Source organism: Macaca thibetana, chromosome 5, assembly GCF_024542745.1.
Source record: "Macaca thibetana thibetana isolate TM-01 chromosome 5, ASM2454274v1, whole genome shotgun sequence".
NCBI lineage: Eukaryota > Metazoa > Chordata > Mammalia > Primates > Cercopithecidae > Macaca > Macaca thibetana.
The window spans coordinates 183,534,732-183,551,551 of record NC_065582.1 but is presented as its reverse complement, the minus strand read 5'-3'; the positions used below and the strand labels follow the sequence as shown (position 1 = coordinate 183,551,551).

The following is a 16,820-nucleotide window of genomic DNA, read 5'->3' as shown; positions in this document are numbered from 1 at the left end:
CTGCACTCCAGCCTGGGCAACAGAGTGACACTCCGTCTCAAAAAACAAAAAAAATTAGCTGGGCATGGTGGCACATGCGTGTAGTCCCAGCTGTTCAGGAGGCTGAGGCAGGAGAATCGCTTGAACCTGGTAGGTGGAGGCTGCAGTGAGCTGAGATTGTGCCACTGCACTCCAGCCTGGGTGACAGAGCAAGACTCTGTCTCAAAATATATTATAATAACAATAATAATAACAAATAAAATATATATATTTAAAGTTGCCAGCAAACAGTAACAATTTCACTTCTTTTCCTATTTGGATGCCTTTTCTTTCTTTCTCTTGCCTAATTGCTTTGGCAAGGACTTCCAATACTATATTTAATAGAAGTGGCAAGAGTAGGCATCTTTGCCTTGTTCCATATCTTAGAGGAAAGGCTTTCAATTTTTCTCCATTGAGTATGATGTTAGCTGTGGGCTTCTCATTAAATATAGCCTTTAGTGTGTTAAGGCACATTCTTTCTTTCTTTTTTTTTTTTTTTTTTTGCACTTTCACTCAATGGTACTCTTGAAGGGATACATTCCTTCTACATCTAATTTGCTGATTTTTTTCATCATAAAAGGAAGTTGAATTTTATCAAATGCTTTTTCTATATCTAATGAGATGATCATATGGGTTTTTTTCATTCTATTAATGTGATGTATCACAATTATCAATTTGTGTATTTTGAACCATCCTTGCATTTCAGTGATTAAAAACATTTCTCAAAAGAAGACAAATGACCAACATCACTAGTCATTAGAGAAAAGCAAACTAAAGCCACAATGAGATATCATTTCTCATTTGTCTGAATATCTTTTATCAAGAAGATGAAAGATCAGTGTTACCAAGGATGTGGAGAAAAGGGAACCCTTGCACACCATTGGTAGGAACGTAAATTGGTACAGCCATTATGGAAAACAGTACAGAGATTCCTCAAAAAACTACAAATATAATTACCATATGATCCAGCAATCCCACTTCTGGGTATTTACCCCAAACATCTGAAATGAGTTTGTTGAAGGGATGTCTGTAGTCTCATGTTTATTGCAGCATTATTCACAGTAGCTAAGATATGAAATCAATCTAAGTGTTTAACAGATGAATAAAGAAATTGTGGTATATATATATATACAATAGAATACTATTCAGCCTTAAAAACAAGAGAGATTCTGATATTTGTGAAGAATTGGATGGAATTTTAGAACATTATGCTAAGTGAAATAACTAAGACCCAGAAAGACAAATACCATATGTTCTCACTTACATGTGGAATCTCAAACAATTAAACTTACAGAATCAGAGAGCAGAACAGTGGTTATAGAGGCTGGGGGTGTGGGGAATGGCCAAAGAGTATAAAATCTCAGACTAGAAGAATGTTTCTTCTTTTTTTGAGTTATTTGCACATCATAGTGAATACAGTCAAAAACAGAGTGTTGGACATTTCCAAATTTTAAGAGAGTAAATTTAAAACGTTCTCATTCAAAAAATGTTAAATATTTGAGGTGATGGATATGTTAACCAGCTTGATTTAATTATTCCACACTGCATTCATAGATTATAATACAACTTTGCACTCTATAAATCTGCACAATTATAAATTGCCAGTTTATCATTATAAAAAGAAAAAAAATACCTTCACAGCAAAATTCAGACTGGTATTTTACCAAATATCTGGGTAATGTGGCCTAGCCAAGATGACACACGAAGTTAACCATCGCAGGGTACAACTTTGTTCTTTTGCATGTGGTTATCCAGATGCCCCAGGATCATTCTTTGAAGAGACTGTTCTTTCCTTATTGAATGATCTTGGCCCCCTTGTCAATAATCAGTTCACCATAGACGTTTGGATTTATTTATGGCCTCTCAATTTTATTCCATTGGTCTATACATCTATCTTTATGCCAGTACCATAAGGTTTTGACTTGTAGTAAGTTTTGAAATCAGGATGTATGAATCTTCCAACTTTGTTTTTGTTTTTCAATATTGTTTTGGCTACTTAGGGCCCATTGCAGTTCCATATGAATTTTAGAACACCTTTTCCATTTCTGCAAAACCAAAAGGCCAGTGGAGTTTTGACAGCAATTGCATTGCATCTGTAGATCACTTTATGGAGTATTGGTCTTCCCATCCATGAACATGGAATGTCTTTCTGTTTAATTATGTCTTTAACTTTTTCAGCAATGTTTTTTATTTTTCAGCATCCATGTCTTTCACCTTCTTGATTAAATTTATTCCTAGGCATTTTACTCTTTTGAATGTTATCGCAAATTCCTTATTTAAAATAACACCTAATTACATACAATGGAATATTATTCAGCCTTAAAAAGGAAGGAAATTCTGACACATGCTACGCATGGAGGAAGCTTGAAAATATTATGTGAAGTGACATAAGACAGTCACAAGAGGGTAAATCCTATATATTAGCTTGGTGCAAAAGTAATTGCAATTTTTGCCATTAAAACCCTAAGAAAGGGTCAAAATGGCGAATTTTGTTATGTATATTTTACCACAATAAAGAAGAATGTTTATTGCCTTAATTTCTGTTTACAAAAGTGTTATCTATCATTTTAAGGAACGCTGTAAAATAGAGACATACTATTTGATAACAATTTTTGTACTTAATACACCGGGGATGTTTTTGCATAGCATTAGGAGATTTTCTCCATCATTATTTAAATGGCTAGAGTATTGTTTTTAACCAATCCCTCAATTCTGGATATCCATCCCTTCTCAAATTTTTATGATTACAAGTAATACTACAGGGATAATCTTTGTGGTTATATATTTGTGCCCCATCAGATCAATGCAACGAAATTCTGTAAAAGTCTACTGTGCTAGGACATGCCAGGCACTCAGGGTGCATCAGTGAATAAGAGTTATGGTCTAGTGGGGGAGACACAAAAATAACAGAAATCCCATTTATACGAATAATCCAAATAGGTAAATCTATAGAAACAGAAAACAGGTTTGTGGCTCCCCAGGGTTACGGGGCAGGATGAAGGAGATCGGGGGTGGCCGCTCAGGAGTAAGACACATCTTTGTGAGTATGAAAATGTCACGAAATTTGTGGTGATGGCTGCACAACTCTGAATGTACCAAAAATGACTGTGCACTTTAGATGGGTGAGTCATAGGGTAATGAATTTTCTCTCAATAACATGGAAAAATAAATAACAGAGTAAGTCACGCAACATGCTGGTAGGAGATGGGCTTGGATGAGCGGTGCAGCGGTGGGGACATCGCAGAGGGAGGGACAGTCCAGAGGAGGGGACAGCACAGAGGAGGGGACATCATAGAGCAGGAGACAGCATGGAGGAGGGAACAGTGCAGAGGAGCACGGGGGAGAGGACATTGCAGAGGAGGGAACAGCACGGAGGAGGGGATGTCATAGAGGAGGAGACAGCATGGAGGAGGGGACAGCATAGGGGAGGGGACAGCACGGAGGAGGGGACAGCATAGGGGAGGGAACAGCATGGAGGAGGGGACAGCATGGAGGAGGGGACAGCATGGAGGAGGGGACACCATGGAGGAGGGGACACCATGGAGGAGGGAACAGCATGGAGGAGGGAACAGCATGGAGGAGGGGACAGCATGGAGGAGGGGACAGCATGGAGGGGACAGCATGGAGGAGGGGACAGCATGGAGGGGACAGCATGGAGGAGGGGACAGCATGGAGGAGGGAACAGCATGGAGGAGGGAACAGCATGGAGGAGGGGACAGCATGGAGGAGGGGACAGCATGGAGGAGGGAACAGCATGGAGGAGGGGACAGCATGGAGGAGGGGACAGCATGGAGGGGACAGCATGGAGGAGGGGACAGCATGGAGGAGGGGACAGCATGGAGGGGACAGCATGGAGGAAGGGACAGCATGGAGGAGGGGACAGCATGGAGGAGGGGACAGCATGGAGGAGGGAACAGCATGGAGGAGGGGACAGCATGGTGGAGGGAACAGCATGGAGGAGGGAACAGCATGGAGGAGGGGACAGCATGGAGGGGACAGCATGGAGGAGAGGACAGCATGGAGGAGGGGACAGCATGGAGGAGGGGACAGCATGGAGGGGACAGCATGGAGGAGGGGACAGCATGGAGGAGGGGACAGCATGGAGGAGGGGACAGCATGGAGGAGGGGACAGCATGGAGGAGGGGACAGCATGGTGGAGGGGACAGCATGGAGGAGGGGACAGCATGGAGGAGGGGACAGCATGGAGGAGGGGACAGCATGGAGGAGGGGACAGCATGGAGGAGGGAACAGCATGGAGGAGGGGACAGCATGGAGAGGACAGCATGGAGGAGGGGACAGCATGGAGGAGGGGACAGCATGGAGGGGACAGCATGGAGGAGGGGACAGCATGGAGGGGACAGCATGGAGGAGGGAACAGCATGGAGGAGGGGACAGCATGGAGGAGGGGACAGCATGGAGGAGGGGACAGCATGGAGGGGACAGCATGGAGGAGGGGACAGCATGGAGGAGGGGACAGCATGGAGGAGGGGACAGCATGGAGGAAGGGACAGCATGGAGGAGGGAACAGCATGGAGGAGGGAAGAGCATGGAGGAGGGAACAGCATGGAGGAGGGGACAGCATGGAGGAGGGAACAGCATGGAGGAGGGGACAGCATGGAGGGGACAGCATGGAGGAGGGGACAGCATGGAGGGGACAGCATGGAGGGGACAGCATGGAGGGGACAGCATGGAGGAGGGGACAGCATGGAGGGGACAGCATGGAGGAGGGGACAGCATGGAGGAGGGGACAGCATGGAGGAGGGGACAGCATGGAGAGGGGACAGCATGGAGGAGGGAAGAGCATGGAGGAGGGAAGAGCATGGAGGAGGGGACAGCATGGAGGAGGGGACAGCATGGAGGAGGGGACAGCATGGAGGAGGGGACAGCATGGAGGAGGGGACAGCATGGAGGAGGGGACAGCATGGAGGAGGGAACAGCATGGAGGAGGGGACAGCACAGAGGAGGGAACAGCATGGAGGAGGGAACAGCACGGAGGAGGGGACAGCATGGAGGAGGGAAGAGCATGGAGGAGGGGACAGCATGGAGGAGGGAAGAGCATGGAGGAGGGGACAGCATGGAGGAGGGGACATCACGGAGGAGGGAACAGCATGGAGGAGGGGACAGCATGGAGGAGGGGACAGCATGGAGGAGGGAACAGCATGGAGGAGGGGACAGCATGGAGGAGGGGACAGCACGGAGGAGGGAAGAGCATGGAGGAGGGAACAGCATAGAGGAGGGGACGGTGCAGTGAAGGGGACAGCATGGTGGAGAGGATGGAATGGCCAAGAGAACACTGGAGCAGAGGGGACAGCATGGAGGAGGAAACATCATGGAAAAGGGGACAGTGCAGTGGAGGGGACAGTGAGGCAGTAGGGATAAGACAGCCAAAGGGACTCTGGAGCGAAGGGGACAGCGTGGTGGAGATCAGGGCAGCGGGTGCACGGGGACTGGGGAGAGGGTGACTGTGGGCGCAGGTGGATCACAGTGGGAGCGGGGACTGGGGAGAGGGTGACTGTGGGCGCAGGTGGATCACAGTGGGAGCGGGGACTGGGGAGAGGCTGGGTGTGGGCGCAGGTGGATCACAGTGGGAGCGGGGACTGGGGAGAGGCTGGGTGTGGGTGCAGGTGGATCACAGTGGGAGCGGGGACTGGGGAGAGGCTGGGTGTGGGCGCAGATGGATCACAGTGGGAGCGGGGACTGGGGAGAGGCTGAGTGTGGGTGCAGGTGGATCACAGTGGGAGCTCCGGCAAGGGTCTGAGCAGGGCCGAGATGACACCTTGTCTTGACACAGGTGGATGGGCGAGGGACCCTGAAGAGGATCTGGCAACCATCCCACAGGCCACGGGGGCGGTGGCTCCTGGACATGTTCTGGGATGGGCTGGAAGGAGGGGCCTGGGGAGGAAGGGAGGGGTAGAGGAGAGGGGCCTGGGTTCTGCACAGTTCCGGTCTGGGAAGCACCCGAAGCAGAGCTGTGAGTGTAGACCAGCGGGCGGGCGAAGTCGCAGCGACGGGAGCAGCCAGCTCTGTGCTGATGGGGATTGAGAAGTGACCACTGGGTCTAGAGGTTTTATTTCATTTCTTCCTTTAAAGGAACTGTTTTAAGGCCGGGGCTGGGCACGGCAGCTCACGCCTGTAATCCTAGCACTTTAGGAGGCCAAGGCAGTCAGATTGCTAGAGCCCAGGAACTTGAGACGAGCCTGGACAACATAGCAAGACCCTGTCTCTATTTTTTAATTTAAAAAAATAAATAAAAAGTTTTTTAAAAAAAAAAAAGAAACTGTTTTAAGATAAATCCCCAAAAGTAAAACCAGTTTGTCGAAGAGTCTGAGCCTCGTGGAGACACTCTCCCCAGGATGCTTGTCTCCACCGGCAGAAGGGACTGACTAGATGCAGGTTTTAGGGAGGGGACAGGCCGAGGGGTTCAGGGCAAGTGGGGCTCCTCTCCTGCGGCTCAGAGCAAGTCCCCACAGGGATGACCTCCAGTTTTTGTCCTCACTGCCTGGTAAGGCCAGACTCTGCCAGGCTGCACCCTAAACAGGGGGCAGGGTCCCACCCAGCCCTCCCCTCCACCTCCCTGTGCCAACCTGAAGGCCTCAGTTTACCACTGCCTCTGCCCCAGGCAGGCCTCCTCTGCCGGCCACAGAGCTAGAGTTTCTGCTTTCTTGTGTCACAGGTGAGCAGCAGGCTCTGACCCTTGGCTGGGCTTGGTTGTGCCACCTCCAGCTGTTGACCCCCAGCAGAGCCTTTGCCACTGGAAGCCCCTCAGAAGGGGGCCAGAGCCTGGCCCGCAGCTCGTGCTTGGTCAATGTGGCATCACAGTTCTGTGACACTGTGTACTGGAGAAGGGACTGGGGCTCCTGGGCAGCAGCAGAGTCATGGGCAGAGCCACAGAGGAGTTCCACCCCCAGCTCCTGCCCCGCTCAGCGCCCCCGCCTCCCCTCTGCTCTCAGTGTTCCCTGGGGGTCACCTGGGGGTCCCAGGATGCCCACTTCACAGAGGCAGGATCCTGCGAGGGTGTGGGCCCAGGAATGCAGGCTACAGGGGTCTTCATTGCTGCAGAAGTTCCTGTGGCCCCTGGTCCTTGCTCAAGCCCTGGCCACGCCCCTGAGCACACACCACCTGCACCAACGTGCCCCCCTCCCGCCACCTGCACAGCTCCCACCTCTGGGCCAGCTGCCCTGGTGAGCCTCTCCCTCACGCCTCCAGCTCCTGTCCACCCCATCGGGTCCCTGCACTGAGTTCCCCTTCCAGCATCCAGAACATTCCACAGCCCTGTGGTCAGCCCACCTGTCCATCTCCCTGCTACAAGCATAGGGTGAGGTATGCAGCAGGCACTCAATACTTGCTCGCTGCATGAACACAAGAAGGAGCAGGTTCTGGGCCCCACCCCGGGCAGCTGTGGCTTCTGCCTGTGAGGCTCAAAGCGGTTGCTGTGGACGACGAGGAAGAAGACCGGGAGCCACTGGTGGTGCAGGACTGCAGGGCCCCGGTGAGCATCCCCGAGGGGTGGCCTTAGGAACAGCTGCCTGCTCGGCACTCTCCCGCTCAGCACTCACTTGCCCTGCTGGAGGCTCGCCGCACAGAGGGGTTGTAGTGGCAGCCTGGTACACCCCACGGTTCCTCGTATCCGCAGCCTGGCTCTGCGGCTAGATGCCTGCCTCTGGGGGGCTCGCAGCTGGCCACCCCCCTGGACAGGCCTGCTCCCTGGACTCCGGCTTTGGGCTCCTGTGCCTGCTCATCCTTCCTCCCTCCTTCACCTCCTGGGGCTCCCTCACCCCCTTTCCAGGCTCTCCCTCTGTCCTGAGCTGGAGAGGACCCCACACCAGTGCCTCCAGGAGGGGACCCACGGGACAAAGCCTCTGCCAACAGGAGCCCCAGCTTCCCTCCCCCACCTCCCTCCCTCAGCCTCCCGACGAGCACTTGCTGCCCTTCCCTGACCCCCCACACTCCCGCACCTCCCTCCCCCAGCTGCCCCCACAACTCCCCCAACCTCCCTCCCCTGGCCTCCCCTCCCCAGTCCCCCACCACCCCCCCCACCTCCCCTTGCCTCCCAGGATGAGAGCTCAGGACAGAAGGAGGAGCAGAGGTTTGGCCACCGGCAGGTGGACTGAGGTTGGCAAACAGGACACAGATGATACTGGTGGGAAGCGGCTGCTGTTCTGTGGTCGCCTGTACTCGGCAAACGTGGGCAGCAGACTCAGGGTGAAAGTCCAGAAACACGGTGTGCCTGGGGTGCAGCCTGTGGGGAGGGTCACCTGGGGTCATCTGCACACACCACGCCCGACCTTTAAGAGGAAGTCCAGCCAGGGCCTCAGCAGTGCGTTGACACGGGCGTGAGTGGGCGTGAGTGGGCGGTGGCTTGGTGCCACACCTCAAAGCACGCACGGAGAACTTTCTACAAGGACAGCAGAGCTGCTCATTTGCTGTGAGTGCCCTTGGGACGAGGAGACACCTGTACCCGAGGGAAAGGCTCACTGTGCCCTGCGCCCTGGCGGAGACAAGGCCGGCTCACCAGATCTTTGCTGTTCTGTTTTTTAAACAAAGAGGAGAATAAGGACCAAAACTGCCTGTCATTTTCTTCAAAGTGAGTTTGGCCACAGAGAGACACTTGTCTAGTAAAGAAAAACAATGTCGGCCGGGCGCGGTGGCTCAAGCCTGTAATCCCAGCACTTTGGGAGGCCGAGACGGGTGGATCACGAGGTCAGGAGATCGAGACCATCCTGGCTAACACGGTGAAACCCCGTCTCTACTAAAAAATACAAAAAACTAGCCGGGCGAGGTGGCGGGCGCCTGTAGTCCCAGCTACTCGGGAGGCTGAGGCAGGAGAATGGTGTAAACCCGGGAGGCAGAGCTTGCAGTGAGCTGAGATCTGGCCACTGCACTCCAGCCTGGGAGACAGAGCGAGACTCCGTCTCAAAAAAAAAAAAAAAGAAAAAGAAAAACAATGTCACCAAATCCTGTGGCCCATGGGAAGGGGTGCTCTGTAGTAGCTTCCGGGTAGCCTCTCCCCACCAGGACACTTCCCTTCAAGCCACCTTGGAGGCCACTGGGGACACCCCGCCCTCCAGCCTCGAGGTCTTCAGGTGAAGGGAAGTCCCCCGACTCTAACGGGAGGAGGATATCCGAGCCCGCCTCCGAGCCTCCCTCTGGCGCAATGTGAGGCTCGCTCTCTCTGGTTTGCTAACTTTGAAAGACGCAACCTCTGTGAGGACAGGTGAACAGTGCAGGAAACAGGCCAGGCCCTGAGCTACTGGAGGGGACTCTGGGGAGCCAGGGCCCGGCAGATAGAGACCACGCTGGAGCCCTCCCTGAGGAGGTGGCGCCCAGGACCTGGGTGAGTGGGCGGCCTGGCCCGGGGGAGTCCGGACTGGCCCCGGCAGCAGCCCCCATTGCTCCCCGCTCCAACAAGGGGGGATCGGCACATCCCGGGGTTAAGCACCTCTGTCCCCTACAGGCCCGGCCGCCAGCCCCAGCCCACTGCACTGCCACCGCCCCACATGCTCCCACCTCTGCACCCCCGTTTCCCACAGGAGGGGTATCCATGTTCAACCCCAGCACGCTGCCACGTGTGCCTGTGCCCTGGGGTTCCCTGGGGGTCCTCAGCACGGCCTGAGCCTGGGCCAGTCCTGGCCTCTGTGCCCACTGCACACTCCCTGACCACTTCACTGATGTCCACATCTCCACAGGGCATCTCTCTCAAGGGATCCCCATCCCCTACTCTGCGCAGTCCCACACCTGCAGGCCGCTGCCCACTGGACCCTCCCCCTCATCCCCTACTCTGCCCAGTCCCACACCTGCAGGCCGCTGCCCACTGGACCCTTCCCCTCCCCCCCAGCTGCAAGCTCCATTAAGCTCTCTGTGGCCCACTCACTGTTCCGCCCCCGTGACCACCCGCCTGGCAGGGGCATAGGGAATCCCCGTCTAGAGTCAGGGTGTGTCTGAGCAGCGTGGGCCAAGCCCCAGAACCCCTGGGTTCTGACCTTGGCCCCAAGCAGCTCAGAGACGCTGAGCGGGTGACCCCATGCCTCCTGCCTCGGTGGATTTCAGGCCTGAGCTTCCATGTGCTGTTTTCACGTCCTTGAGCCCCACAGGGCCCTACAGGCTGCCTTGAGTTCCCTGCTGTCCCAGATGGGCCCCGCTGGCAGGAAAGGCTCCACACAGGTATTCCCGCAGCCAGACCGACTGCCCCCACCTGCCCTTCAACCCAGTGAGCTTCACCTCCCTGCCAGCCCCCAAATCATTCAAACAAGCCAATCACATCCTCCTGAGGGACCAGGGGGCACCTCGTCCTCTTGTTACCACCAAGTCTACCTCCCACAGCTCCTGCGAGGCCACTCTGTTCCGAGCATGGCCCTGTGTGACCCTCATGGTCTCCTGTGACTAATGAGCTCACATGTCGATCTCACCTGTCCAGTGCCAGGTGCCAGGTGTTACGCCACCTCGCCCTATCTAGGGTGACAGAGCCTCCCTCACCAGCAAGGTGAACAGAAGGCACTCAGGACACGTGGTCCCTGGTCTGCTGAGGGCCGAAAGCAGGCCTGCCTGGTGACTGACCTGGGGCAGCCGAGCGGCCACTGTGCAGTAGAGGCGCCACGGAACAGCACCCACACGGGACCCGGCACCGTCAGCCCTGCCCGTCCTGCAGGTTTCTGCAGAGGGCCTGGGCACAGGAGGCACTCACCACACGATGGCCAGCCTGGGGATGCTGAACATGAGGGCAGGCTCGTAGTCATCGATCATGTCCTGGGTCAGGTACCCGAAGTCAAGGGCCCTGTCCGGAGAGAGGGACAGTGAGCAGCGTGAGGGCTGGTCCACCGCAGCCACAGGTCAGACCCCAGCAGGGATGGGCAGTGCGCTCAGTCTGCACCTGCGGTCACGCGTGGTGGCCACATCAAGAGGTGACACATGCCACCCCCGGTCCTCGTATGTGCAAGGGGCTGGGGCTGCAGGAAAAGGCCACGCACTTCCCTGAATGCCCTGGCAGGTGGCTCCAGCTTGACCTTTCCATCTGCCAGTCCCCACCTCTGCCCCAGGAGGCAGGGGCAGGGAGGATGTGTGAGGACAGCTATGATGCCCAGCAAAGAAGGTAAGGCAACCCAGAGGACAGCTCTGCTCGGCCAGGAAACCGAAACAACTCCAGTGTCAAGAATGAACACAGAACAAAAACACTGCCCCAAACAATTCAACACTTCCCTGAGAAACCAGCTTTATTTCCCCCCACCCGGGGCCTGCAGAGGGCTTTTCTTGCACCTCGTGAGCAGGCCTGCTGGCATCGCAACTTTTCAAGATAAAAGGGATTTCCTGTCATCTTATTTTCTGATAATTTGAAATATCCCTCAAAGCATAAATAGTAAAAATTTGCTTTTTAAAAATAACAAACATACAATGTGGTATTAGTCCATTTCAAATCTTCCAAACACCATAGTACCACTTGAACAAGAGAAACAACAAGGTTACATCTTAGCCCCAAAGTCCGCTGAGAAAACCTGACTCCAAATTACTGTACAAAGCCTGAGAAGAATACTGATGGCTTCCCCCGCCCCCACCCCCCACAAAAGAAACACTTGTTCAGCAGACTTAAAACCCAGCAACAACCCAATCCTGGCCTGGGGAGGTGAGGAGTGAGGATTGAGGAGTGAGGATGTGAGGACTGAGGAGGTGAGGAGGTGAGGAGTGAGGAGGTGAGGAGGTGAGGAGTGAGAACGTGAGGAGTGAGAACGTAAGGAGTAAGGAGCTGAGGAGTGAGGAGGTGAGGAGTAAGGAGTGGAGGACTGATGAGGTGAGGATTGAGGAGTGAGGAGGTGAGGAGTGAGGACGTGAGGACTGAGGATGTGAGGATTGAGGAGATGAGGATAGAGGAGGTGAGGAGGTGAAGACTGAGGAGGTGAAGAGTGAGGAGGTGAAGAGTGAGGGGGTGAGGAGGTGAGGAGTGAGGAGGTGAGGGGTGAAGAGTGAGAAGGTGAGGAGTCAGGAGGTAAGGAATGAGGAGTGAGAAGGTGAGGAGTGAAGAGGAGTGAGGAGGTGTGTAGGTAAGGAGTTAGGAGGTGAGGAGCGAGGAGGTGTGTAGGTAAGGAGTTAGGAGGTGAGGAGCGAGGAGGTGTGTAGGTGAGGAGTTAGGAGGTGAGGAGTGAGGAGGTGTGGAGGAGAGGAGTTAGGAGGTGTGTAGGTGAGGAGTTAGGAGGTGAGGAGCAAGGAGGTGTGGAGGAGAGGAGTTAGGAGGTGAGGAGTGAGGAGGTGTGGAGGCGAGAAGTTAGGAGGTGTGGAGGTGAGGAGTTAGAAGGTGAGGAGTGAGGAGGTGAGGAGGAGAGGAGTTAGCAGGTGTGGAGGTGAGGAGTGTGGAGGTGAGGAGTGAGGAGGTGTGTAGGTGAGGAGTTAGAAGGTGAGGAGTTAGAAGGTGAGGAGTGAGGAGGTGTGTAGGTGAGGAGTTAGGAGGTGAGGAGTTAGGAGGTGAGGAGTGAGGGAGTGAGGAAGGTGACAAGGTTTGGATGTCCAACCCATCATGCCCGAGGCTTCTAGCGTTTGTCCTCTGACATGTGACTTCACCTGCAGGATCTGCCCTTCTGGCCGACAGAAAAGTGACCATGGGGTGGTGGAAGGGGACCGGGCAGAGGTGAAGGCAGGGGCGGCCTCTACCCTCTGCCCACCTGTGAGGAGAAGCCGGATGTAATGTGGGAAGACATGGCTAGTGTCTTCCATCTGGAGCACTCCCAAGACACAGCAGGTTCCCCCAGAGCTGCCCTCTGCCCCAGGCCTGGAGTGAGGCAGGGACTCCCCAGATGCTGCCCCCAGCCCCGAAGCATCCCTGTCCTCACCTCTCCACCGTCTCGCAGAAGAGCACGATGACCTCCTGCTGCACGTAGTACTCCCTGGGAGACTTCACAGGCACCATGGCCGAGACGTAGCTGCAAACACAGGGAGATCTGTTAGGCCGCACGTGGGCCGTGGCGGGGCCTCTCCAAAACAGAGGGTGGGGCATCTTCCATTAAAGCTGCAATACTGGGCAAGGTGGGGGCGGGGGCCCTCACACCCGTAATCCTAGCACTTTGGGAGTCTGAGGCGGGAGGATTGCTTGAGCCCAGGAGTTCGAGGCAACACAGCGAGACCTCATCTCAACAAAAAATGAAAAAGTCGGGTGTGGTGGTGGCAGGCACCTAGTCTCTGCTACTTGGGAGGCTGAGGTGGGAGGATCACTTGCGCCCAGGAGTTGGAGGCTGCAGTGAACGGTGATGGTGCCACTGCACTCCAGGCTGGGTGACAAAGCAAGAAATTGTCTCTTAAAATACACACACACACACACACCCCCCCTACACCACCACCCCATTTCGGCAGTTTCATAGTACACAGTTCCTGCCAGGCCTACTACAGACCTTCCCTTGAAACCCCAGCTCTGTCCATGGGGGATGGTTGTGCCAGCTCCCAGGGCTAACCCTGGAGCCTGACCACCCTGGACCCAGTGCTGCCCATGTGCAGGACCATCCCCCACCTTGGCACCGGCTTTAATGGGCGAGAGAGAAACGAATGAATGTATGCATGGGTGGGTGAAAAACCCACAGCCCCAGGTGGACCTCAACAGCCACGGAAGCCAGCCCAGGCTGGGCACAGCGGCTTGCAAGAGGCCTGCGAGTGGCTGTGAGAGGTGATGGCTTGTTCAACCCTTCCCCAGATGACAGCACTTTCTTTTCTTCTAAATCACTAACTCTAGGCCAGGGGCGGTATCTCATGCCTGTAATCCCAGCACTTTGGGAGGCCGAGGCCAGCAGATCACTTGAGGTCAGTCGTTCAAGACCAGCCTGGCCAACAGGGTAAAACCCTGTCTCTACTAAAAACACAAAAAAATTAGCCAGGCGTGGTGGCGGCCACCTGTAATCCCAGCTACTTGGGAGGCCGAGGCAGGAGAATGGCTTGAACTCAGGAGGCGGAGGTTGCGGTGAGCTGAGATCACGCCACTGCACTCCAGCCTGGGCAACAGAGTGAGACTCCATCTCAGAAAATCAATCAATCAATCACTAACTCTAATTTTTTCTTATGAAAACTGATTTAGAAAATCTGGGGAAGATAAGAAAATAAAACTCGATTGTCCGTGCTCTCGCTTCCTGGAGAGGACTGCCCTTAATGCATCGGTTGATCTCCTTCTAGGGGCCAGTAGATTACAAGATGAAAAGTTTTTATTAATTGGAACCTCCACAGACACCATCTGCCTCCGTTTTTTGTTTGTTGTTGATGTTTTGAGATGGAGTCTCACTCTGTTGCCCAGGCTGGAATGCAGTGACTGGATCTCAGTTGAACCCACTGCACCCTCTGCCTCCCAGGTTCAAGCGATTCTCCTGCCTCAGCCTCCTGAGTAGCTGGGACTACAGGCGCCCACCACCATGCCTGGCTAATTTTTTGTATATTTTTTAGTAAAGACGGGGTTTCACCATGTTCGCCAGGATGATCTGGATCTTCTGACCTTGTGATCCACCCACCTCGGCCTCCCAAAGTGCTGGGATTACAGGCATGAGCCACCTCGCCTGGCCTCTTTTGTGTGTGTGTGTGTGTGTGTGTGTGTGTGTGTGTGCGCGCTCTTGTTGCCAAAGCTGGAGTGCAATGGCACTATTTCGGCTCATCGCAACCCTCGCCTCCCGGGTTCAAGCGATTCTCCTGCCTCAGCCTCCCAAGTAGCTGGGATTACAAATGTGTGCCACCATGCCCAGCTAATTTTTGTATTTGTAGTAGAGACGGGGTTTCACGTTGCTGGCCAGGCTGGTCTTGAACTCCTGACCTCAGATGATCCGCCTGCCTCGGCCTTCCAAAGTGCCAGGATTACAGGCGTGAGCCACCGCACCGGCCTGGCTGCCTCCGTTTTCTTCTCACCTCCTGTGAGGTCTCATTCATTCCAGAGGCATCATTCATTCCTGCCCCCTTGGGCCTCTCCAAAGCCCTTCCCCTGGAGGCCCATGGCGGCCAGATCCTCACCTGCTTCCTCTATGCTCACCCCACTCCCTGGAAAGATGCCCTCGATCACCTCCACGCTGTGCTCTCCAGGGCTTAACCCCACCCACAGGCGTCCCTGAACCCGCCTGCCTCCTCCCTCTGCGGAATTTTCCAGCTTGAAGTATCAGGGTGAGCCCGGGAAGGTGGCACAACAGTCCCCAAGCTCATACAGCCAGGGCTGTGGACCCACAGCCGCAGTACCTGAGCTCGAACTCGGCGAACAGGACATCGAAGTGCCTCAGCGCCTCCCTCATCTTCTCCGTGTAGGTGTTCAGGTCCCGCAGCGCCTGGTCGCGGAGGGCGCCCCGCACGTCCTCCAGGCTGCGCGTCAGCTCCTTGGCCAGCGGGCGCATGGCCATGCTCTCCAGCTCCCGGTTCATGATGATGGAGCCGGCGGCCAGGCACTGTGGGAGGGGACGCGCTCAGGGAGGGGCCCGGGGTGGGGGCCAGGCTCTCAGGGGTTGCCGTCCCGGGGAACCTGACTGCACACCTCGGGGACCCTCTTCTCACCCTGGAGCACAGGCCGGCTCGTGTTCCCGGTCCCCGCAGGAGGTTTTTCTTACATTCAGAGCAATCGTGAGGGCGATAACCAATGTCCCCCAACGTGACCCACGGGGTCCTGGCAGGGCCCCAGGAGCAGGGAGAGAAGGGCAGGGGAGGGGAGGGGAGGGCAGGGCAGGGGAGGGGAGGGGAGAGGAGGGGAGGGCAGGGCAGGGCACGGCAGGGGAGGGGAGAGGAGGGGAGGGGAGGGGAGGGTAGACTGAGGCTCTTGGGTCTGGGGGCTCAATGCAGGAGGAACCCTGGTCATGTGACTCTTTTCCCCTCCCCTTCCAGGCCGCAGGGATGAAGGTCAGGGAGCTTGGAGCTTCCAGACTCCACATTCAGGTCTGCGCTCCCAGGGATGAAGGAGCCAGGCTGATCCGGGCCCCGAGGCCCCCAGCCTGTCTAGGGAGCCACAGACACTACAGTCAACTTGCTCACAGCCAGAGAAACTCAACCTTCCCCGGAACGGAGACTCATCAGTGTGAGAGTCCGCGGGCTCCTGGGCAGGTAAGGAAGGCTCCTCCGCACCCACAGATCCACCCACGTCTGCCCTGGGCACTGCCAGGCAGCTCCCCAGTGTGCGCTCAGCAACTGGGAGTCTCACCAAGCTGCTCTCTGGCACGGGGGCTGAGTCCAGGCCCTGGTGGACCTGGTGTCACAGGGAGGCTCGTCCAGGGCCTCACCAGGGTTAGGATAGAACCAATCCACCTGGTGTACCCTCAGAGATGATCAAGTGACGCAGGACAAGCAGCCATTTCCCAGGTGACAGAATGAGACAGCTACTGATTTCCCAGGCCCATGCTACGGGTGGGCTCTGAGCTTGGGGCACCAGGACCACACAAGGAGCTGTGCCCGCCCCTGGGCATGCATGCCCCTGCCAGGCCAGCCAGGCACAGAACCCGCTCCATCCCATGACTGCCCCAGGACCCACTCCACAGAGGTGGAAACTGAGGCTGGGGAGGAGACAGAACCTGCCCGCGGGCCCCTGTAACTAACCCAAGCCTCGGCAGAGGACACCCCAACCAAGTGGCTCAGAGGTGGGGTGGGCAGGGTGGACACAGGGACAGGGCGGCGTGGGATGAAGACTCCACACCCCAGGGATTCCTAGAGAGGGGAGGCGGGGAGGATGGGGACGGGACAATAGAGAGGGCGGTGATGTTGGGGCCGAGGTCAGGCTCCGGAGCACGGGGAGGGGAGGAGGCTGGGAGGTCTGCATGGTGGGGGCCTGGGGGAGACTGTTCCTGCCACCTCGAAGGGCGCCTTCCTCTCGGTGCCTCAGTTTCCTC

At 55.3% G+C, this 16,820-nt stretch overlaps 1 protein-coding gene and 1 long non-coding RNA gene across 2 annotated transcripts in view; one reads left to right on the top strand and one right to left on the bottom strand.

Annotated features, from left to right (window-relative positions):
• ZFYVE28 (zinc finger FYVE-type containing 28) overlaps positions 1-16,820 on the bottom strand; it is a 165,354-nt gene that overhangs the window by 58,741 nt on the left and 89,793 nt on the right. Inside the window, exons 5-7 of the mRNA XM_050792260.1 lie at positions 15,193-15,395; positions 12,831-12,920; positions 10,700-10,789 (exon numbers count right to left, since the gene is read on the bottom strand). Coding sequence (XP_050648217.1) covers positions 10,700-10,789; positions 12,831-12,920; positions 15,193-15,395 — 383 coding nt within the window. The remainder of the gene's footprint in view (positions 1-10,699; positions 10,790-12,830; positions 12,921-15,192; positions 15,396-16,820) is intronic.
• On the top strand, positions 12,076-12,465 carry LOC126955589 (uncharacterized). Its single transcript, XR_007725981.1, has 3 exons — positions 12,076-12,176; positions 12,238-12,275; positions 12,413-12,465. It is a non-coding gene; the product is annotated as an uncharacterized LOC126955589 (long non-coding RNA).